Source organism: Diplotaxodon limnothrissa, linkage group LG6, assembly GCF_057381915.1.
Source record: "Diplotaxodon limnothrissa isolate DT_005_m linkage group LG6, D_limnothrissa_male_GT1.1, whole genome shotgun sequence".
Taxonomy (NCBI): Eukaryota; Metazoa; Chordata; class Actinopteri; order Cichliformes; family Cichlidae; genus Diplotaxodon; species Diplotaxodon limnothrissa.
In genome coordinates this window covers 36,062,013-36,085,500 of record NC_140601.1, presented here as the reverse complement: position 1 = coordinate 36,085,500, position 23,488 = coordinate 36,062,013, and the positions used below count along the sequence as shown (strand labels likewise).

At 39.1% G+C, this 23,488-nt stretch overlaps 3 protein-coding genes across 3 annotated transcripts; 2 read left to right on the top strand and 1 right to left on the bottom strand.

The window, feature by feature from the left end:
- Positions 1 to 161: 161 nt before the first annotated feature.
- LOC146631104 (putative ATP-dependent RNA helicase DDX17) lies at positions 162 to 11,080 on the bottom strand. The gene is made up of 13 exons (XM_085355140.1): positions 10,757 to 11,080; positions 9,631 to 9,790; positions 9,279 to 9,375; positions 8,870 to 9,003; positions 8,607 to 8,672; positions 8,338 to 8,479; positions 8,011 to 8,171; positions 7,742 to 7,914; positions 7,545 to 7,655; positions 7,369 to 7,430; positions 7,161 to 7,220; positions 4,039 to 4,272; positions 162 to 2,884 (listed from the first exon to the last, which is right to left on the bottom strand). Exons 1-13 carry the CDS (start codon positions 10,807 to 10,809, stop codon positions 2,379 to 2,381), a joined length of 1,959 nt encoding a protein of 652 aa, XP_085211266.1. The 5' UTR covers positions 10,810 to 11,080; the 3' UTR covers positions 162 to 2,378.
- Positions 11,081 to 11,434: 354 nt separating this feature from the next.
- ntan1 (N-terminal asparagine amidase) lies at positions 11,435 to 15,471 on the top strand. Its single transcript, XM_085356340.1, has 10 exons — positions 11,435 to 11,603; positions 12,594 to 12,696; positions 13,511 to 13,576; positions 14,016 to 14,124; positions 14,219 to 14,292; positions 14,375 to 14,428; positions 14,526 to 14,579; positions 14,662 to 14,759; positions 15,079 to 15,192; positions 15,301 to 15,471. Exons 1-10 carry the CDS (start codon positions 11,523 to 11,525, stop codon positions 15,469 to 15,471), a joined length of 924 nt encoding a protein of 307 aa, XP_085212466.1. The 5' UTR covers positions 11,435 to 11,522.
- Positions 15,472 to 17,287: 1,816 nt separating this feature from the next.
- On the top strand, positions 17,288 to 21,957 carry mpv17l (MPV17 mitochondrial membrane protein like). The gene is made up of 4 exons (XM_085356339.1): positions 17,288 to 17,825; positions 19,912 to 19,982; positions 20,181 to 20,210; positions 21,543 to 21,957. Exons 1-4 carry the CDS (start codon positions 17,522 to 17,524, stop codon positions 21,750 to 21,752), a joined length of 615 nt encoding a protein of 204 aa, XP_085212465.1. The 5' UTR covers positions 17,288 to 17,521; the 3' UTR covers positions 21,753 to 21,957.
- The last annotated feature ends 1,531 nt before the right edge of the window (positions 21,958 to 23,488 follow it).

The window sequence follows — 23,488 nt, the reverse complement described above, 5'->3', positions numbered from 1 at the left end:
CCCACCAATATGCATTTACTGATCAAAAAAAAGAAAAGAAAACGTGCATAATCCTGAGAATGTACTACAATAATATAGTGAAGGTCATCTTAACAGGGAAGTAACCAGGTGTACACGCTTGATTAATCATTTGAAAAGTAGGAAACACTTTATTGGTTTGATTTATTTAGGAAAATGCAATAAAAAGAACACGTTGAGGGGGAAAAGGGAAACGAGCAACAATCTGCAGTTTAGTCAACAATGTGCTTAGTAATGCTACGGGACAGCAGAAAGGAAAAGCATGCGTGACAAAATCTGAGTCTAGTACAACGATCACACTACAAACTCAATGATTGACTGGTATGACAACTATTGGAGAGAAGAGACAAACTTCAATGTTGCTTCAGAGAATAAAGCTATAATGTAAAGAATAAATAAAATGTAATGCTAGCCAAAATGTCTCAAACTGAACAAGTGTAGACTAATATAGCGCTCAAGAATGATATGAGCCTGGAATGTGACTATTAATGAATTTATAGTAGACCGGCCCAATGATCCACATAATACTGAGGCTTCAGTCTAACGTCGCTTTCATTTTAATCAAATCCTTTAAGTAGATCACATCCTCTGAGGCATTTGTTTGGAATAGAAACACAATACTTATGGTTCATGGTGCAGGTACAGTGGCAGTCTACTTTAGAAAACCCTTGGTAAATTTTGAAGATTTCCTTTTCTATCAGACAATTTAAATTCCACATTTTGGGTGTATTAAAAAGTACAAAACAAATAGAAAATATAAGCCCTTACCTCCTTACACATATGCCTTTGAAATAGGGCTGAACGATATATCGCATTTGCGATAATATCGCGACATGATCAAGTGCAATTTTCTAACCGCAAAGGCTGCGATTATACTCTGGACATGTCCAAATTCATGGGCTGCATCCTCCTGAGGCCGCATTTGTAGACCGATTACGTCACAGCGACGCGCCGAAGGCTGTCCAAATTACTACCATATCCCAGAATTCATAGCGCGGCCCAGCCAAACTCCAGTTTCCAGCAATGGCGGCCGCTGCTAAGTTTTAAAATTACTCATACTAATCTTTCAGGGTCACAAAATAAACTTTTAACATATTTTCAGGCGAGAAAGTAGTTGTGTAAACATCAAATATCTGCTCGGTTTATCAAGATATCCCATATTTGCAAAAGTGCTTCGACGTTTTCAGAGGCGTCTGCTACCCACCAGCTCGACAGCTAGCCGGGAGCTCGAGGGTTACTGATGCGGCCGAGAACGGCACAACTCCCGGCACATCATTTTCAGATCACCGCGGAGTTTCGCTGCTCGGGTTAAACGTAATATATAAGTCACTTAGACAACCTAAAAATGTTATTGTTGGGCTTTTTTCAGTGTTTTGTTTGTTCGTGAGTAAATCGGTTTGGCTGAGATTAAAGTTATTAGATTAGATAAAATAAAACTTTATTAATCCCCCGGGTGGGTTCCTCCTTGGTTTTCACACAGCTGACTAAACGTCAAACAGAAAACTTAGTAAACAGAAGTATGAGACAGTCGAGAATTTACACCAGTGTCTGGTTATATTTTAGATAGCAAGAAGCAGACGGCCGAGTTTATTAAACTCCACCGAGACAGCGGTGACGCTAATCAGAAGGCTAGACCGTCCAATTTCACGCCTTTAAATTTTAAAGGCGTGTTTGTGTGTGTGTTTATACAATTGCTATTATGTTTGCACTTTATGTGTAATGTTACTGACTGCAGAGATCAGTAAGATGTGTGTATTTTTTATTTATTAGTTTTATTTATTTAATATTATTTTTTAATTTAATGACTGTCTAGTAGTTCACAGATGTCGAAAAACTGAGTGTGGTAAAGCCACTGATTTTTTTTATGTATATTTCTGCAATCTGCATTGTACTGACTTTCATTTTAATGTTTACACCAGGGTTCCTTGTCAGCACTTTATGCTCAGATGTTTGTAAGCTAAAAATAAACTATTGTGTATGTTCAAATATACTGTTGTGATTGAAGAAGTTAAATAAAAATGTCAGTCATCAATTCATGCATCACCTCATGTCATCATAACAGAGGTCTGTCTTCCAGGAAAGAACAGTTTAAAATTAATGTAATATAGTATTGGCCATACTATATGATGTATTGCTTGTCTTTGTTTAATAATACAGAAGACAAAGACCTTAAAAAATAATCGCATATCGCATCACAATCGCAATATTGGGGCAAAAAATCACAATTAGATTATTTTCCATAATCGTTCAGCCCTACTTTGAAACCCCTGCCTCTACATGATTTCAAGAGTTTTTAAAAAGCCCACAAAGGTAACCTGTGGATGCACAAGTAGCACAAAGGAACTCGGTGCTTGTTCAGTTTACTTCCTGGGAGGTGGCAGGCCTGGGGGAGGAGGGGGAGGCGAAGGAAACGGGTACGGCGGTTGCCCCATGAAGCCCATGAGTGGGGGCTGTGGTGGAGCAAACTGCTGAGCCATTAGGGGCTGCAGGCCCCCTGATAGTGGAGGAGGAGCCTGGCCAAACTGACCCTGCGGTTGGCTCGTCTGATCCTGACCTCCGACGCTCCCGGCCTGGCTTCCACTGCGAGAGTTGTAGCTGCCGCCACTTCCGCCGCCACCTCCCCCACTGTTGTAGCTCTGGTACTGATCCGAGCCTGAGTTGTAGTTGTTTCGGTGATCCCGGCTTCGGTCCCTGTAGGAGGAAGAAGAGGAGCGGTCTCCGTCACGGTTGTTGCGGTTGTCACGGTTGAAGCCGCTGCGGTTGTCTTTGCCCCCGCCGCCGCTGGAGCGCATACGACGATCACACTCTTCCTGGTACATCAGGTTCGGGTTGTTGGAGTTGCTGCCACGGTAACGCATTCTTCCACCTGAAAAACAGCAATTCAACAATTTTCAGGTAAGAACATACTTAGATACATTAACACACACAATATACTGGAAAATTCTTGTTTTTTATCCACCAAATCAAAAAAAAAAGGTGAAATAAAGTAAGTCAATGAAATAGAATATAATAAAGTAAAAAAAAAAATACAGAGTAATAACTTTGTAAATATAATTAAGCGAAAGAATAGAAGGCCAACCTGTGGTGGCCAATCCATGTGTGAGAATAATGTCGCCTGAAGCACACTTTCAGCCTGATAAATCCAGGCATTATCATGTTAAGAGTACACAAATAGGAAAATATCCATTGTTAGGAAAAACAGGTAATCTGACATATTTAGGTAGTCAACTGACCTCATTTTTAGGAACTTAATATTGCTGAACCTAAATTTGACCACCACAGGAACCCCAGATCGAAACACTAACCCTACAAGCTTATATGAAGACACTAATCATTATGGGGGCATCGTTTCATGAGGGATGCCTTCTTTCCAGTTAGCATCACTGACGAGTGGTTTTCTTAAGGCCACACAGGTGTTTCACCCCAATCTTATGAATTTACTGTGAGTTCTACTGATAATATTTAACAATCTGAAACGTTTAAGTTATCACTGATGGTCATCATTCAAGATTGTTTTTTTATTTCTTCCTCAAACACCGTGGTTCACCATTGCTTCCATGTGAAACATATTAATCACTGCAGTAGTTATTCAATAGAACATTCTTAACTGTTTGCTTATTTAAATCTAGGCAGTGACTTTCCTTGACTAAGCTGTGTGTGAAGTTTTTCAGTAGTGTTTCCTGCACTACAATCAGGCTAGTCAACTGTCACTGACCATACTGAACAGGTACCTGTGTGCTCTATTGCCTTTCATATTAAAACTTAAACAGCAGCCTAGAACCAAAGGTGTATAAATATGTAAAGCACAATCAGGACAAACAGATTCACAGGTAACAAATACGTTTTAAGACTGATTTCAGTACTAGGAGTCTAAAACAGAGTAACAAAACTCATTAATCATCATTAAATGATAAAAAATAGCACCTTCTGTTGTATGATAAATATTTATGGATAGCCTTTTCACACACAAAATTTGTGTGATTTGACTGAGGTTTAAGAGCGTGACAGAGTCCTTCTTACCGCCTCCTCCTCCACGGCCCGAGTCCACAAGCTGAAGTAATTTAGGATTGATGGCCTGGTGTGCCTCCTCCAGCACCCGGACAAGGTCTCGTGCTTGTCGCAGGTTTCCTGGGGTGAAGAAGGTGTAAGCAGTGCCCTTGTTGGTACTGCGAGCTGTACGTCCAATACGATGGACATAATCCTCAGAGGAGCTTGGATAGTCATAGTTGATGACGAACTTGACATCCTCCACATCTTTTGAATTAAAACCAATATTAGAGGAAGGGAGAAAGTAAATACATGAGAATCTCAAGATCAGGACTTCTGGAGAAAAAAGGTAATTTTATTTTAGCCCAAATATATAATTACAACTAAATATTTTCCAAATGCATTATTAGGAGAATTTCTAAACGAATAACTTACCTGCTTATTTAGACATCGTGCAAAAATCCAAACGACATTCAAAAATAACTGAAAAGTAGCTTTTTGTGCTCAGCAGATATAAAGTGAGCATGGCATTCAGCTGAAATCATGATTTGGATTTGTAATCTTCACATTAATGTGACTGCTGCTCAGAATGTGCGAGGACAACGAGTCTGTTTCTCATTACAGAAGATGTGGGGCTCTGACAGCACTGCTGATCAATAAGTCTCCCTTCTCCCCTCCATCGTGACAGAGGGAAGCCACTTAATCAACCATTACCTACTACATAGGAATAATAATGTACCGTGATTGAATGCTACTGATTTTAATGAGCACTAAGGCAGCACCTGAATGTATGGTGAGCTCGTGGAGGAGTTAGGACAAAGGGGTGGTGAGGTACTTACCCCCTTCATGTTGTGTTTACAAAGGTAGTCAGTCCCCCCTGATCAGTCCTGGTTCACAAGGAGGGGCTGAGGGAGAGGGAGACAGGATTCCTCCCTCACCTTCTGCTCACACCAGCAACGTCAGACGGGAGCAGAACCGTTAAATCTCCAGAGACACACCCACCCACGCAAACACACACACGTATACACAAACACACACACACAACGGGTGGTTCTGTTGCTCTCTCGCCGCATTGCAGGGCCCTCCTCAGACCCTGGCCAGGACTGGATCCAGACGAGCCCGTCTAACTCTCTCTCTCCTGTCTGTCTGCTTTTTGGGACGGACCGATGGGCAGACATACAGGAACCTCAGGCTGCTCCCAAGGAAGGCTCGTTGGATTTACAAACTCTGACAATACCGGGCAGGGGGGATCTTTTTTAGTCGAATAAGAGGGGCTGTAATCCCTCTAAAACTAGCGAAGCTTCTATTTTAACGTGAATGAGGGGGCAGTGACAGCAGCGCAGATTGTTACAGCTGCCATGTGCTGCCAAACCCTGAGAGGAGAAGAGGGGAAAAGAGAACAAGGATTCGGTCATGGGGATTTTGGAAAAATTAAGACACTTTCACTTATCCCCCCTTCTCAAGATTATCCTGTTAACAAGTGGATCTGAGAAAATTCATCTGTCTTTATTCTACACATATGCATCTGCAAAACATAGCAAACTTTAACATTTTTGCAGAATAAAGGGACAACTACACAATTTATCTTTTAACGCTTAGATTTTTTTTAAAAAGTGCAATATGTGCAACATCCTTAGTAAATTTGTACTGACACCACAAAGGAGACATAAGAAAAGGTGCACAGGAGCATCTGTCCCACACACCCCTCCTTTCAGGCAGCGTGCCAAAGAGCCCCGTTTGAAGGAAGCCTTTAAACTGCAGTAACAAGAAACAGACTATAAACCCAGTGGACCAGAGGGCCTGCAGCCTCCATACTGGACAAAATGGTCCGTTAGACTGTCACATTATTACAGTAAGGGCGAGCGCTTTAATATAAAGCACTGATTTGTTTCATTGTTTATCACTAAATTCATTCCTGTTATTCCTTTCAGTTTATTTTCACACTTGTGGTTAATTGCAATAGTACATGTACACACTGTATAATACAATTACTGGTGTATTAATCTATGTAAAAGCTCCTGTAACGAATGTGCTAATGTCCTGTTTAACCGAGAGACCACATTAATAGGTTAAAACCAGAACCAGAAGTGTTATTAGTTTTGTATTTAACTTTTTTTTTTAGATTTTAGTATGGACTTACTCATTGCCGGTTTTTTTGATAACTTTTAGTTAATTTTTAATATACCGGTACAAGTTTTACAAGTTTACAAGTTTTTTTTAAGTATTATAATATGGAGTGTAATTTTCAGGAAGAAGAAGAAGCTTAGAATATATTTCACAATAAGGACACTGGTACACAGTGACATAAGTATGACATAAATACCCCCATATCTCAATAAAGATCTGTACCAATACCGGCTGTATTGGTAAATTTCAGCCAACCTGAGAAATACTAAAACTAAGGACATTTCTTGGATATTTTTATTTTGTTTTGTTTATGTGCAAAATATAGTTTCAGTTAACCTTTTTCAAGAGTTTTATTTCAGTTAACTACACTTTAGCTTTTATTTTATTCATTTACTATAATGACACTGACTCATAATAGAAACATAATTAAAATGAATTTTTAAAAATCTATTAACCTTAATTTTTTAAATGCAAAAATGTTAACAGATCAAATGACATACTTGTGATCTTCCACTAGAATTAAGTACATGTACTGAAAGGCAAACAATGAGTTTTTGCAAAATATTGGAGCCTTTTTTTTAATTTTTATAGCAGATGTGTACTTAGTGTATTTAAGTGTTATTTTGTAATTATTGTTGACCCAAATTAATACATTCCTAATAACAAAAAACTGACATAAACAACCTGAGTGTAATTGTTGGAGGACAGTTCTGCAAGAAAATGTATATTTTGTGTTTTGATTTATATCTGCCAATTGCAAGAAAGGTTGTTCTCCAGCTGTCCACTTACAGACAATCTACTGGCCTACTTGTAAAGATATTTAGCAGAACAGAGGTCACTTTAATAGGAACCCACCAACTATAACTGTGTTATTCTTTTATGTATATATTATTTAAAAGTTATTTCTGAAAAAAAAAATAGATTAAAAAAAACCGAATCACAATGACACAGTGAATACAGAATTACATGAGATATTATGAATTATTAAGATAGTGAGATATTATGAACTATTGTGTGGTGAGACATACCCAGACCACGAGAGGCAACATCAGTGGCAATCAGAATGGGGGCTTTGCCACTCCGAAATTCTGTGGAATACAATCAAACACTTTACAACAGAAGAACAAAATGAAACTGAAGAAGAGGATCATTTTGTAAAATACTGGTAACAGATGAATGGGAGGAAAATAACCCACAACAAAGACAGGACAGAAGGTGGCACCACTTTATCCTCACCTGTAAGTACCCAGTCTCTTTCAGGCTGGCTCTTGTCTCCGTGAATGCACATGGCCGGCCACCTAGAAAACAAAACCACATTAAAGTAGCAAGATTACTCCACCTTCAGTATTTTAATGTTCAATATTTCTCCTAGAAATACTTTGTAATTATCACAAGAGAGAGTAACTCCTCACCCATCACGCCTCATCCTCCGTGTAAGATCATCACAGCGTTTCTTAGTCTCCACAAAGATGATGGTTTTGTTCTCTTTTTCAGCCATTATCTCCTCCATCAGCTGAATGAGTCTTCCAACAAAGAAAGAGCTCAAATTAGACCTATAATGAAAGATTGCAACATGCTATTTTACTCTAGTCATATTTTTGTTTCTTACTTGTCGTCCTTTTCAGTCTCCATGCAGACATCGACTATTTGCAGGATGTTGTGGTTGGCGCTGAGCTCCAGAGCTCCGATATTGATCTGGATGTAGTCCCTCAGGAAGTCCTCAGCCAGCTGCCGAACCTCTTTTGGCCACGTTGCACTCCACATCAGAGTCTGTCTGTCAGGCTACGAGACGGAGAAGGAAATAGATTTTAACTGAAAAACACTTCTACGATAGGGTTTTATCCAGAATCTTAATAGTAAACCAGCCCTCAGCCTTACCCGAATTTGTTCTACTATCTTGCGAATCTGCGGTTCAAAGCCCATGTCCAACATGCGGTCAGCCTCATCCAGCACTAAGTAGGTGCAGCGGCGCAGATTGGTCTTCCCTGCCTCCAAGAAATCAATGAGGCGACCAGGTGTGGCAATGCAAATCTCAACCCCTAGAGTCAAGAAGACCAGAAAAAGCAATACACATCTTGAAAGGTGCTCAGGCAAAGTGACAATCGTTCTTGTGGGATATAGTGAACAGAACATTTCATAGATTTCTTGGATTTTATAACAGTTTTCAATAATCCACTGCATGTCCTTATCTACACCCAACCATACCTCGTTCAAGGTCTCGAATCTGTGGTCCTTTTGGAGCTCCACCGTAGACACAGGTGCTTTTGATACGGGAAGACTTCCCATAGTCATAAGCGACCTGTTGTACCTGCTGAGCCAACTCTCTGGTTGGGGCAAGTACCAAACACTACGACGAGATGAGGATAATAAATAAGGAAGGTTACAGAATGACAGAAGACCTGCACTAAGATCATGATTTAAATAAAATCTGTATTATATTATGGTATTATATTACACATTAAGTTTAAACTTACAATTGGACCATCTCCCCTCTCCAGATAGGGTTGGTGGTTGATGTGTACAATAGCTGGAAGAAGGTACTGCAGGAAAAAATGCAAAAAAATTAGTAAAACCAACTAATGCCCATTTGAAAATCTTTTGGTATAAGCATAAAAATGATTTTCTTCCTACTTCTGCAGTTAACCTAGCAACATGTGCTACATACAGAAATTACTATTGACTTTTAAATAAAGCATTAAAAATTCTGTCATGGTCCCAAATGATGAAGAATTCTCACAGCTAGTGTCTTTCCCGATCCAGTCTGTGCAATCCCCACCATGTCCCTGCCACTCAGGGCCGCAGGAAAACCCTGGGACTGGATTGCTGTGGGCTCCTTGAAGTTCTGCTGCATCAGCACATCCATCACGTACTCTGTCAGGAAAATGAGGGAGACAATCAACAAAAAGCTGTGCAGATGTTTTGATCTTCTTTGTTTCCTTTCATCAGAAGAATTGTTTGTTTAAATATACCTGCAGTACGTGTAAGAAACATTTTGATAATGGCTTTAAAACAAATTTATGAGATTTTATAGTCACTGGATGTTTGAGTTTGTGAAAGAAAAAATTACTAAAACTAATGCTTTGCTAATGTTTTATAGAAATGATCTGTGCCAGCATCATAGTTTATGCAGTGTATTTTTTACTGACGAGGAAACTGCGCGTGGTGAAAAGCGGTGACAGGCTTTGGACAGCCGGACCCTCTGATTGTGATCTCCTTTCTTTTGCAGAAGTCTTCCACTTCATACTGTACATAACAAGAAAAGAAGGGGGAAAACATACATGAGGGGATGGTGTGTAAATTGGTCACATTTTTCAGAGTATGTTCTAAAGTTTTACCAAAGAATTACAATTTTTGCTGCTTTTATTGTATGTTTCCACTTTTTCTCACACAAGCAAAAGCACTATTTGAAACAGAACTTATTACCAAAAATACCCTCCAAAAATTAGGTCAATCACGTTTTCATATTACTGATGTAGAAGAAAAACAGTAAACATTTACCTGATTCACGCGTTGCACCTCAAGATGTTCAGTGTAGAAGTTCTTCTCAAATTTTGGCAGCTCATCTAGATTCCACCGCTTCTTTCGAAGACGCTCCCCTGGATTCCCAAACTTCATTGGTGGAGGTCCACCGCGACCGCTCATGGGCCCAAACCGTGGCCTGAGAAATAAGAGCAATGAGATAAAGAGCACTGAAGACTCAGAACCGCAAGCTGCAGCAAAGGATTGACTGTTGAGCTAATGCTGCAATTATGATCCTGACCAAAATATGTATGGCTTACTGAAAATGCATGTAACAACACTGTAATTTTATTATAATCATCAAGTCTACAGTGCCAATCCTATATTAGTCCACAAAAACTGTAGGACTATAACTCCTCTACACCAGTCAATAAATGCTCTGTTGTGCTTTGTTTATATAACCTAAAGCTTTAGGGTTATTTTAAGATAGTTATAATACCTTTAATCCTTTACAGAAATTATGTAATGACTGCAGCAGATATAAACCTAGGGTTACAATATTCAGTTAAGTTCAGATGTGCAAACACCACCGAAGGTGTGCTAGTAAGTGTAGTGTGATGACACAACGATTATGTATGTACACCGGTAGAAGTAACAAACCCCAACACTTTACCTTTACAATTTCCTAAGTAATAAAATGTAATGTTAAAAATACCAGGTAGCCCTAAGTTGTAGTTCCTACTGATATTTAAACAGCAGATACTGGCGACCTGAACTTTATCATAATTTATCATGAAATTATCATAATTTCCCTCGGGATTAATAAAGTATTCTGATTCTGATCCTGGCATCAATTCAACACCATTTTTAAGCAACTGTTGCATTTGTACTGCTGCAAATGTACTATAACCCTCGACTGTGAATTATAATAATAATAATAACAATTATTAATAATAATAATAATAATAATAATAATGATGATGATAATAATAATGGAGTAACAATAAAATTAAGAAAATATTGAGGAAGTCTAGGCTTTATCGGTTGTGGGTTTAATAAAAACAAAACAAAACAGGGCCTCAGGTCGAACTTCCTCCCAAGTCCAGGTCTGTAAAGCTAATTGTGTGTAAAATATGTTGCTTTCACACATAAACTAAAAACTCACCTGTCTCGACCACGGTCCCTGTCTCTGTCTCCATAAGATGAACCCCCTCTCATTTTCCCGTTCTGTTGTGTTTGTTATGCTAGCTTTGACGTCGGAGAGCGGTTTGTTTTCGTTTCGCTCGGCGATTGACGGAAAAATAAGCGCAATTTACGAGAACAACGACAAGAACGTCGCAACCTTCCGTTATTTTTCTATTAGACGATAATTACGCGTAAATGTCGGGATTATTACACAATTATTGTGTACGTCACGTAGCTAAACGGCTAGCTCGCTCCTTTCCTCCCTGCCCTCTTTCCCGACGTGACTTCAGCTAGTAAGTTTACGTAGCCTCGTCTAAAACGAACCTTTACTACGTACGCATATTCACTAGCCGCAATGGTGAATATGATAAGTGTAAACAATGCGCTTTTTATCGCTGTGTGGCGTCAAAACCTTGGGCCCTATTTCACGGTGAAAAGGCAAAGTGAGATGGAGGGACCTTAAAATGATCTCCACAAAGTAGTTAAAAAAGCTCTGTGTTGACACAAATCTCATACTTTTAACGAAGAACATAAGGAATCTCTAACTCAGCAGTAGGGGGCGCTAATGCTTCACCTGGTGCATCCGACTGTGAAGCGACGAAGAAAAGCCTTCCAGGAAGTTCAAGTAGATGGGTGCAACCAATGACTGTACTGAGTAATGAATTCAGTATGTGGTATTTAAAGATAGTAATATGAAGTTTTTGCTCTTCGTGACAACCACTGTAAAGTTCACATAGCCTGAAGAAATGCCTTTGTTCATTCAAAATAAACCGCTTGGCCGCATAAGATCGACAGCGGACCTGTTCGACAAAAATCCACATTTACAGGTTTGTTTTTGCAAAAGTGTGGCTGCTCATCCTTTTCATTTAATAGGAATTGTCTGTATATCGTTATGCTAACAAAATCGCTGTTGATAATTTACTAACATAACAGATTTAACTGTCTCTAAAGTAACCAAGTAAGTGTCAGTGGTTGTAAATCTGTGCATGAAGCAAAAAACCAAACCTAATAAGTTACACAGGAATGATTTATAGAACTGCACTACGACTACGTTTCAGGTACCTTAAATATAGATTCCGTTTATAGCTATAGATATCCAGTATGGACTAATAACGAACATGAAAAAGATTCAAACCCTCAATAACAGTAACATCCACATAAACAAATACTTTACACATAAATGTCGCTTTGCCAAATCTCAATTCCATCACAAATCCTCGAGATCGGTAGGATACCTGTGCTTAGCTCAGAATAAGATTCATTCTAGCCTTCTAGCTTTGTTCCTTTATTTTGGTAATCTAGTCTTCAAATCTTCTTTAACTGTATGTCATTAGTTAGTTGTTTTTTGTTTTTGTTTTTTGGTAAGGGGAAGTTGAAAGATAAATAAAATAACAAGATAAATGAAAAATAATAATTAAAAAATTATTCACTTCGTTTATTGCACTGGTCTCATTTCAGCTCAGTGAGAGAGTCTTCACTGCACCTTGCTTTTGTTTATGGTCACACTATTGTGTCTCTCAGTCATACTGTGAGAGTGGAGCAGACAGTGAGAGGAAAAGTGAAATAATATTAAGTTGCTGAAAATTGCAAATTGTTGCAGGAAGTGCAATAAAACTACCCAACTAAAGTTTCACCGAACATAACTCCTAGTAACCCCCTGTAAACCTGCTGGCCCGCATCCCGTCGTCCCCAATAATTGATCCAGCTTTACGAGTCAGGATCAGAAAAAATATCCGAGTCAACTACTAAATCAGTTTGTGTTGTTTTCTTTGTTTTATCACTTTGAACCATTTAACTATTTTGCTTTCATGTCACAGGAAAAGGCAAAAGCATTTCGGTCTAAGCCGCTTGTTGATGTTGATCCAAAGTGCCTCCTGTATGTCCATCAGAGGGAGTTTGCTGCAACAACACCAGCAGACAGTGAGTAAAACAAAATACTGGAACCAGATGACCTCATCGCAAGGCTGTATACACACTGATACATAAGACTTTTATTATGTCTACACCTTACCCTCACACAGCTTTGATCTTTTAGGGCCCACATAACAGAGATGGGTGGAGATGCTGTTGAACCAATTTTAGCTTGAAAACTCAAGGGTTATGTTTTGGCAGGCAGAAACAGAGGCTACTGAAAAAGAAGACATAGACATTTTCACTTACCAGTTTTGTCATATCAGTTACAAAAATGAAGCCGAAGACTTGCAGCTAAGCTCTCACACATTTTGTAATTTTACTCCGCTTGTGTCTGCACTTTACTTTAATTGCCAAAGCGTTAAAGTGATGGATGGATAACGTGCCTGGTACCCACTCTAATATGTAGCAGTATATGGAATAAATCCCAGTCTATGTTTTCTGCCTTATATTCATGAATTACTTTCAGTGACAGTTCCACCTCATCATCAAGCTAGGTAAAGAAATCGTTGGGGTTACTTTTTGCCATTGCTGCTCAACCTCAAATGTGAAAACTCTTGGCTCCATCATGTTGATTGGTTGCTTGTTGTTAAAACTTGTTGTTCTACAAGGCATTCAGCCAACAACAGAAACCTTAATAGTGTGTGATGAAGTCTGACCACTGAATAGCTTTTGGATCAAGAATTATTCTAAGCGTCACTCTGCTTTTATTTATTTATGGACTATTTGGTATAAAATTCAGCACTTCAGCATGTTTACTTGGTCTTCCAGATCATGTACTGCACTATAACAGTAACATGCTTTGTTGTCTTATTTTTAACAGAATGCGTTTCAGTCATTGGATCTGATGATGCCACAACCTGCCATTTGGTTGTGCTGCGGCACACTGGTGAGAAATCCTTTACCATATTTGGGGCGATCGTGGCTCAAGAGTTGGGCGTTCGTCTTGTAATCGGAAGGTTGCCGGTTCGAGCCCCGGCTCCAACAGTCTCGGTTGTTGTGTCCTTGGGCAAGACACTTCACCCGTTGCCTACTGGTGGTGGTCAGAGGGCCCGGTGGCGCCAGTGTCGCCAGTGTCTGGCAGTGTCCGGCAGCCTCGCCTCTGTCAGTGCGCCTCAGGGCAGCTGTGGCTACAATGTAGCTTGCCATCACCAGTGTGTGTGAATGGGTGGATGACTGAATGTGTAAAGCGCTTTGGGGTCCTTAGGGACTAGTAAAGCGCTATACAAATACAGGCCATTTACCATTTTACCATTTGTGCTAAGGCATTATAAAAGGAAACTGTATATTGAATTTGTGGTTAACAATTACGTTTCATTATTTCTTAGGAAGTGGAGCAGTTTGCCTAGGTCATTGTGACGGTTCCAGCACTTGGTCTGAAGTACCACTCCTCGTGAAAGCGGTGACATCACTGAGTGATGCTTGTAAGGAGGGCAGGTATGACACACACATAAAAAAAGCAGTAAAATTCCAGATTATTCAACTAATTAATTAATTAATTTACATTTCTCCTCTCCTTTCCAATATGCAGACTTGAGCTCCATCTTGTCGGCGGATTCAATGACGACTCAACAACATCCCATAACCTCAGCCTTGATATACTGGGTATAACCTTACAAACTTACTTCATGTTGGACTGCAGTGTAATGCAGCAGCATAACTTAAATGGCTTTTTATCACTTCACAGCAGCATTCCAGGTACAGAAGGAGGATATTCATCTGGAAACATGCTGCATCACAGGTAACTTTGATGTTTGTTTTAACTGTTGAAGACTGTTTAGATACACCTGTCAAAACAAAACCTTTGCTCTAATCGTGCCTTCGATTCGCTGTTGTAGAAATGAACGATGTGGTTGTTAATGGAACTCACAGACCTGTAGTATATGGAATTGGTAAGTGATACCGTTACAGAACAGGATCCAGTGCTTTCGTGGTATTCAGCCTTTAATATGTTGTGACTTTGTTTCTGAACAGGTGTAGATGTTAAAACAGGGGATGTTTACCCTGCCTCCTTCCCTCATAAAGGCCCTGCAGAGGAGCTGCGATCAGCACGGACCTTCACGGGAGGAGAGGTGCTCTGCAAACATGACATGATGAGATTTTTTTTTGAGAGAAAAATGCATGTTTGGCTATACACAATTTTCAGTTGTCTACCTCATATTTAATCAGTCTGTTAATTTTGAAAGAGATCCTCAGATTACATCATCACTGATTTTTTTTTTTTTCTGACTTCCAGTACTTACTGAAGTGACTTAAAAATGTTTTCACAAGTCTGTGTTTTAATGGATAACGGATCTGGGATCTTGAAATTGTTGTTATTTTTATGTTTAGTTTTTGTTTTTTGCTGGCAAAAAACTGAAACATACCAATTAAAATAATCATCCCTTGCAGATGGTTAACATATATGACTCGAGTCGGGGACTTTTTCAAATCGGCCCGTGCACATGGTCTCAGAATCTGGATATTGCCTTCTGGTTGTCACAGAATGACGACACAATTTTAAAGGTAACGTTATTGGAAGTTATTGTCTTTGGTTGTTAACCAATGACAAGAAGCTTTTTTTGTGAGTATATAAAATAGACTATGACTTTGGTATTTCGTCCTCTTATTTAGTACCTGTCCACCTCTCCGAGGGCTGAGCCACCGCACTTTGTCCAGCATATGAAGTCCACTATTCAATTCCTTTTAGACCACCCCAACTCTGAAAGCCTGTTTCCAGGGGGTCAACCACAGTTCTACCACAGGACGGAGACTGGGGACTGGGAGAGGGTTGTCCAGTCATAGAGTCCAACTCTTTTCTTGCTGAACCTTAACCCAGTAGCTGACCTTTTTTGTCTCTCAGCTCAGTGGGATGCATTGTGACCCTCTCACCTGATTTCTGTTCTGTGTTTATTGTGTCTTAAAATGGAGTTTACTTTACTTGAACATGTATCTGTTGAATTGCTTTCCTGACTCATCTGGCTGGTCCAGTGGAATGAGTAGAGGCAGTCTCTTTGTTCGTGCCTCTAATAGTTTTTCTCACTTTCAGGACTTCATACGAAGTGTGCTTTTCTGCAGCAAGTTCAGGATAAGGTCCTACTGCTTCTCTGTTTTCCCTTTTTAAAGGAAATCATTTACAGTGTTTCACCAGGTGTCCAAGTGCTGACCTTTTCCACATCATGGGTCCAGTATTAGTCAAGTGTTAGAATCAGTTTCAGATGTGACACAGCTCTGATTGATTACCTCCTCTCCCAAAGCCAGAAGACAGTAGACATATAAAAGTTAAGAAATCGATGTGCAGCAACAATTTCTATCATGTATTTTGATGAACAATTAAATTCTTCATTGTGTAATAGTTAAAGTTTATTTTTTGACTAAAAACACATCTACCATGTAAAAGATATTTTATCATAAACTATATTCTTTTGCAGACCTGGCTAAGAATATGTTTGTTTTACAAACTGCATGTGTACATGTGTATGGTATTCTGCAGTGTGGATGTTATGGATTGTTTTTTAATTAAAGAAAATGCGGTTTTACTAGTTTTGCCTGATTAAAAATTTCATGCATGGCCTTTTCATCAGTTGTGTTTTAAGGTGCTTGATAAATTCAGTGTAAATTGTTGGAACTTGTGAACATGCTGTATTTGTTGAGAAATAAATGTGAATGAGGAAATCTGTTTTGAATGCTCGCATTGTTCAGATCGAAAAATACATTTTTGGTTGATAATTTGCAACAGTTTGCTCAAATGCCATTTGTAAAAAGTGTCAATGTGTTTTATTAGATAAAATGTGTGTGTCTGTGCTCTAGATGCAAATCAGTACATTCCATTATCATTTTAAAACCTAGAAATCCCTACATGACCAGGTTCCTGCTCCTACAAATCTTCTGAGACATAAATTCCAGCAGTCAGCACCTCTATTCATCGGATCAGGGCCTTTTTCCGTGATCTAATTTTGAATCCATAGCAGAACACGTTTTGGAGGTGTTGGCATCTAAACTTTGGAAAGGCATTCTTCCTTCTGTCAGGTTACTTAAATCAATGCTTCATTTTCATTTTAAATGAGCTTTTCCTGCACCATACCCTTTGGATTACACAGTAGGTTCTTTGTAAGTATGCCTGTGTGAGTGCATGTACTTATGCTTGAATGTGTGTTTGTGTGTACTTTATGCCTAGGTGTGTACTGTGTGCTGGGTTATGTGCAGTGCTTAGGTTTTTATTTATTTATTCATTGGTAGCCTGTGTTATTATAGCCTGTGTTAATATCCCCTGAACGGACCCTGTCAGTACTGCCAGTGATTTTCTGCAGAGAAGATTTAGGTTTGAAGTCGAGTCTTTGATCTGTTGCCCTTGAGATGATGGATCTATTAGCCTTGCCATGATGTAAAGAAGACATTATTTGACAGAGAAGCCTTCGCACTTCACGGTCTGGTTGTTCATAAAAGCGTCACTTGAGGTAAGATCCTCGCGGTGAAGCGGACATATTCCTCTGGACGTTCCAGCCCCGCCCCTTCAACGCTGCTTCTGTTTTTCACGTAAAAAAGGGGGCGTAGTAAATTTAAGCAGAAGGAAGCTACCTTTGCGCCGGCTGTCAGTCCAGTGCCGGTTACAGCTGTATGGTGTTTGCCAAGCAAGTATCTTAGCTATGATTTTGTGTTTTTATAGCGTAAATTACACGAGAAACGTAAAGACTCGGTGGTAGGTGAATACTGTGATGTGGAGAGAGTGAAGACCCGTGTGTGACTGTTAAAGTATACGCGTTTAGCTAGCACATCACAGTCAGTCGTTTTGTGGTTAAAAGGACTTGAAATAGGTTTTTATTTTCACTTCACGGGGTAACGGCAGCTAAAAATAATGCTAAAGCTGTTTTTAAGACATGCCCGTCGCTTTCCGTGGGTTACCAACGTGACACTGTACGGCTGCCTGTTCGCCGGGGGGGACTTCGTCCACCAGTGGTTCTCCGGGAGGGAGACCATCGAGTGGAGACAAACACGGAACGTCGCGGTGGTCGCGTTTAGTTTCCATGGCAACTTCAATTTCTTCTGGATGCGTTTCCTGGAGAGGAGATTTCCCGGGAACTCTATCGGGATGGTGATGAGGAAGCTGTTCCTGGACCAGACGACGGCGGCGCCCCTCGCCACCAGTGTCTTCTACACAGGTCGGTGGGCTGTGGGAGGCACAGGCTGGAGGATTTCTGACGGCGGTTAATGGTTAATCTCACAGCTGATCGCCTCTCTGTCAATTTGTAATCAGACCCATGCCCTCTCTGTGCTCCTTTCATGTGGCGTAATATCACCACTCGTTCCTTGTCTCGTGACACAGACGAGCAGAGGTCAAGTGAAAGACATGAAGGAGTGGATTATTACCACTAACTGGGCGGACTACGACTGATACTGCCAGCAGAAATTGCTTCATTACAGTGGTTTACTTTAGATGGGAAGTGATAAAATTCCTCCCTATCAGAACCCGGATCACAAAGGGACCTCAATCCTAGCAAGTTTTTAATAATAAATCCACAGAGGAAAAAATCAAAGAACACATGCTTATTTAAACATTTGACATATCTGCTGTCAAAGCTTATGATTACAGCTTTGAGAGTCGAGTCAAAGACTTAAATAACATTTAATTAAAATAATCGGATGAACAAAGACTTAGAAAGCAAGCAGAAAAGGAGAGCCAAGTCAGATTAAATGGAAAACAAATACTGAAAATAATACAAATGTGAAAAATGAAATCAGAATTGCATACTTTTTTGCTAGATTTAATTAGATTTTTATTATTCATCCAGAGCTCAAAAGAAATCCTCCAGAATGTACAAATAAGATTATAAGCGGGTTGTAATTTTCCTTGCAAAATACATTTTTGTTCATCAAATGACTAAAAATAACAGGAAACTGATTAGAATTTTCTTTAACATGCAGACCATTTGAGTTCTTGTATGTAGTCACTCCCCTAGAATGGCTCATTACAAACCAAAAAACCCCCCTGATTTTGTTCCCCAGTATGTGCTGATGTCGAGACATAATGCAGGGGGAAAAGATTTTTTGGGGGGTACCGTAGAAATGGTTTTATTCAGCAGAGCAGAGCAGCTCAGTTGTTTTACAGTATTCATTACTGCTGAGCAAAAGTTGTTGTGGACTCGGGCAGTATTTTCACAATAAGTTATTGTGTAGCTTGTGCTTTCATGAGGTTCACAAGTGTCAGTAAGGCTCCAATCCACTCAGATACAATCATAACAATATACAGCAATATTGCTGGTATAAATTTATCAGAACTTGTTATTGCAGTCTGTCACAAAACCTTTCTTTTGTAACTTCTTCTCTAAAATTGCTTCTGCTCAAAAAAAACTACAGATTTTATAACTATAACCTTAAATGTTGAAAGTGCAATAATCGCTTTTGGACATAAACTATTGAAAGTTAAATTAAAAATTAACTAGAATCAAGATAGTATAGTAAAATTAATATTTTCCCTTTTTTGTTAGGGAATAATAACCAATACATGCGAGACAGATTAAAGAATTTATTCAGAAATGGAGATGGATGGATTTTTTAAAGCCAGACCAGCACGTTTAGTTAAACACTTAAACGACCTAACATGGACCTATTTGACTCACTTCAAATGTGGAAACAGTTGAATCCTTAAAAATTGAGATACAGAAATTAATGTATTTGGGGATTAGACTCAGATGACCCATCATGCCAGAATGAAATCCCAGCGGAGATATGATTTAGGACAGCATGCCCCGGAGTCTAAACGCTGCTGGTGGTGAAAATGAATACAGAAGCTTTAATAGAGTTCTGGCTGAGGGGTTTAAACAAGATGGGGTAGAGGTGGGGTCTGTGGGAACAGAGATTTAAAACATGCAAAGCAGAGGCTGATTGGCAAAAAGAAGGCGGGTGAGAAAATGATTGGACTAGAGTAATGACGTCAGTATTGAGATTGACAGTACAGGGAAGCGGTAGCCGTGTAGAAAACAGAAAAGCAGCTGAACACTCACGGAGGCAGGCAGATAAGTGATTACAGATCCTTATTGAACTTACACATACGCTTCATAAACTCCATAATGATAGTGGAAAACAGTGTACACTGGGTTATTGTACTAATTTTTGTTTCAAATGTGGCTATATGTTTATCAAGATCTTCAAAAAACATGACATGATTATTTAATATGTTTATACTGTACAAACTGCATTGATCTTCCTGCACTGCCTATAAATCAGTCAAATCTCATGTGCCTCCAGGTGTCAGTTTCTTGGAGGGCAAAGAAGACATCTTGGAAGACTGGAGAGAAAAATTCCTGAATACTTATAAGGTGAGTCACAGACACAGGCTGTTGTTTTCTAAAGTCGTGACAGTTAACAGTATCTGTTTCAAAGCAGAAGAGTCCAATGTGTTGAGTGCTCAAATCCCAAACATCCGCAGTTTTATTGGTACAAACCGTTTATTAGGTGCTCTTCTGATTATGTTTTCTAGTTCTTATTTTGTGCTTTGTTTGTATCTCTCTTCTCAGACAGGGCTAATGTTCTGGCCATTCATGCAGGTAAATATCAGCATCATCATTATCAGCTTATGTCCATTAATATAATTGGGTGAAGCTATGTAGAGTAATTGTGCAATAAAGTTCAGGGATGAAGGGTATTGAGAGGGGATTTCTTAAAATCAGCCTGCAATTCTTCAGCTGAGACACTTGAGTTAGAAAACACAAACACTGCACTTGTCTTTACTCGCAATGACAAGTGACAGAGCGCTCCTACACGTAAGAGACACTCACGGACTTGTGCTCTGTCACCGTCTGCTTTCTTTATTTATACAACAGGAATTAATACATTCGTTCAGTGACGTGTGTGCGTGTGCGTGTGTGTGCAGCTCGCTTGGAGCAACTGTGACCACATATTTTTCTCTGGGAAACAGTATTCTGACTCTGATTCAATGATCTGCTTTGCTACATTTCAACTATTTTCATCAAGCAAAGACCAAAAACAGATACCATCAGAAATCAAAGTCCATACAGTGAGATCAGCAGAGCAAGTGGCACATGGAGGTTCAGGTTTAGACATAACAAAAAAATAAGGACAATGCCAAGGTAGGAAGTAACACATGAAGAAAAACCAAGCTTAAGAAATAACCAAAAGACAAAATGGTAAATGTGGAGAAATGAAGGCTCACACTAAACACGAAGACAGAGACGAGGGAACTTGGAGGACAAATGCATTAGCATTAAAGGATGAGGCAAAGGAGAGAACTGAGAGGGGAATCACTGACACTTAGCACAAGTAATAAACTCAAAGTAGAAACTGAAACTTAAACAGAAACCCAGCTAAATGGGCATCCAAAAAACTCCATGAAAACCAGAGAAGAAACCTAAGTCAAATACCACAATAAAGTTACAGTTCATTGTACTGCATTAGCAGAAACATGAATCAAAACACAGGATTGTAAAATGATAGTTTATTACTATGAAACTATGAAGTAAAAGCAGAAATAAAATATCCTGTAGTATCACAAAAATCAATCTCACCTTCAAAAACAGCGGTGGGCTCAGTGGGTGAGCAAGCGACGATATGCCGTATGACCAGAGAGCAGTAGGACCGGGTTTGAATCAAACCCTTAGCCCTTAGCTACATGTCTTCCCCTCTCTCTCCCCGCTTTACTGTCTATCTACACCCTCTCTATCCAATAAAGGCTAAAAAAAAAAAAAGGCTAAATACGTATCTGGGGAAGTGTTTTTCTGTGTTTCTTACGTACTGCATTGGGTCATTGTCCACACCTTTTACCCTCCAGTTGCTATCCATACCACTGTGTTAAATAGCAATCAGTAGACATTTATGACATAATAGTGATTACGATATGCTGTTATCTCAATTTCTCTCAGTTTCTGAACTTTGCCTTGGTGCCTCTGTATGTGCGGACCACCTTCACTGGCTGCTGTGCCTTCATCTGGGCCACTTTCTTGTGCTTCTCACGTCAGACCGGTGATGGCACAGCTGGTGCTGCGCTGGCGTGGATGTTCCCTCATAAAGACGATGATGCCGAATACACTAAAGAGAAAGACAAGGTGGATGCCCCCAGCAAAGGGGCATGACTATGTAAACCCACACAGTAGCAGAGTCAGTCGTTTTTATGGAAGGTGACAAAACGTCAGCTGGACTAGTGGACTGCGGTCTAACTCAGCTGATGTTACACTAACACTGCCAAGGTCACAGGTCAAAGACTCGGTGAGATAAGAGTGAAAGTGCTGAAAAAAACTCCAGCATCTTGAATGTATATGCGGAATATTTTTATTATTTATGCAGTATATTAGCTCTGTGGGAAAACATTAAGATCTATCCTTCCATACCACAGTGACTATGACCATCGGCTCTTTTGTTCATTTTTATTAATGCCATCTTGTGTTTGTTCCACAAGTAAGGTCCTTTTTTTAAAAAAAAATTAACTTGATTTGCTTGATTTGCATCAAAGTGAAAAACGGAATAGTGTACAAATGATTTCCACCATGTGGACACTGGCAGCTAATTTATTAGCTTAGAATTTTAATTAATGATGATTTGAGTCACATTTTAAACATTTAAATCTCAGCTTAACCTTTCATCTTTGGCTGAAAGAGTGCCTGATCGCTAAGAAATATCCCAGATGTTTCCAGTTTACATTTTAGTATATGATGTATCGAATACAGACATACCCAGGTACCAGTTAGGATTGTCACAATGTACGATTTTTACCTCAAATGATTTTCATGGTCAAAATAATTCACTGATATTATTACAAAATCCATAAAAAAAATCAACAAAAAGAAAGTCTGTAGGAATAGCTGTACAGACATGAAAGTAATAACAACTACAAAATTATCATAATTTCAGTTTTAAATATCACTGTTATTATGAATAACATCTATCCTGACACCTCTAGTACCAACAATATGTGATATTGTTTTATATGTTTGTATTATCAATTTATAGGTGGATCATTTTTACATAAGAACGCTAATGAACTGAGTGCACAGTATGAATCCATTCAAGCACAAGAAAAATGTAAGCAGATCTGAAAACACAGTTTTGATTTGCACATTTTCAGTCATCGTCATTTCACTATTTAATATGCAGTACTGAGAAAGTTAAAGGTTATGCCGTGTTGGTCTAATAAAAACTGGAAAAGCTTGTCTCAAACATCCATTTACTTGAAAGGAAGAAATGTTGCCTGCCTGTTTTTGTAACCTTTGTTAATATTATACCATCGCATGGGCTCAACCATCTGTATAAATATTACTTTATAGATACTTTATAGAACTTGCCTGCATAAAAAAATGTTAAATCAGACGCCTCTGGCTTTTATAAATCGAGTGCAGCTAGAATACAGCAGTTTGTTATGTTATATATAGACTTTAATGGCATACTTCTCTTTTCTGTTTCACACAGATAATTAACTTTTTCTTTCTGTTTCCATGTACTACTGGAATTTATGGAGAGCTTTTTTGGTACATTTGAGCCTAAAATATAGTTTGCGATTACATACTCATTCTGAGTGTGTGTGGCTATAACATTTCATCTGTCTCACAAGACGAAATTAGTGCTGTTAATAACATATTAATATATGAAGCACTGCTGGATCTGAGGTAAAGAAAAACATTTTAATCACTACTGTATCTTTTATCAGAGATTGGAGTGTATGTTTCTTAATAATAACTTCCGATTTCCTGACTGTATGTGTGCTGATACCCTGGAGCTGAAATGTCCAAGAAATGAATATTCCTTTTGTTTCTATGCTATTTTTCCAAAGTCAAAACCTTCTGTTTTTACTGGTTTTGTTGTCACAGAGCACAAA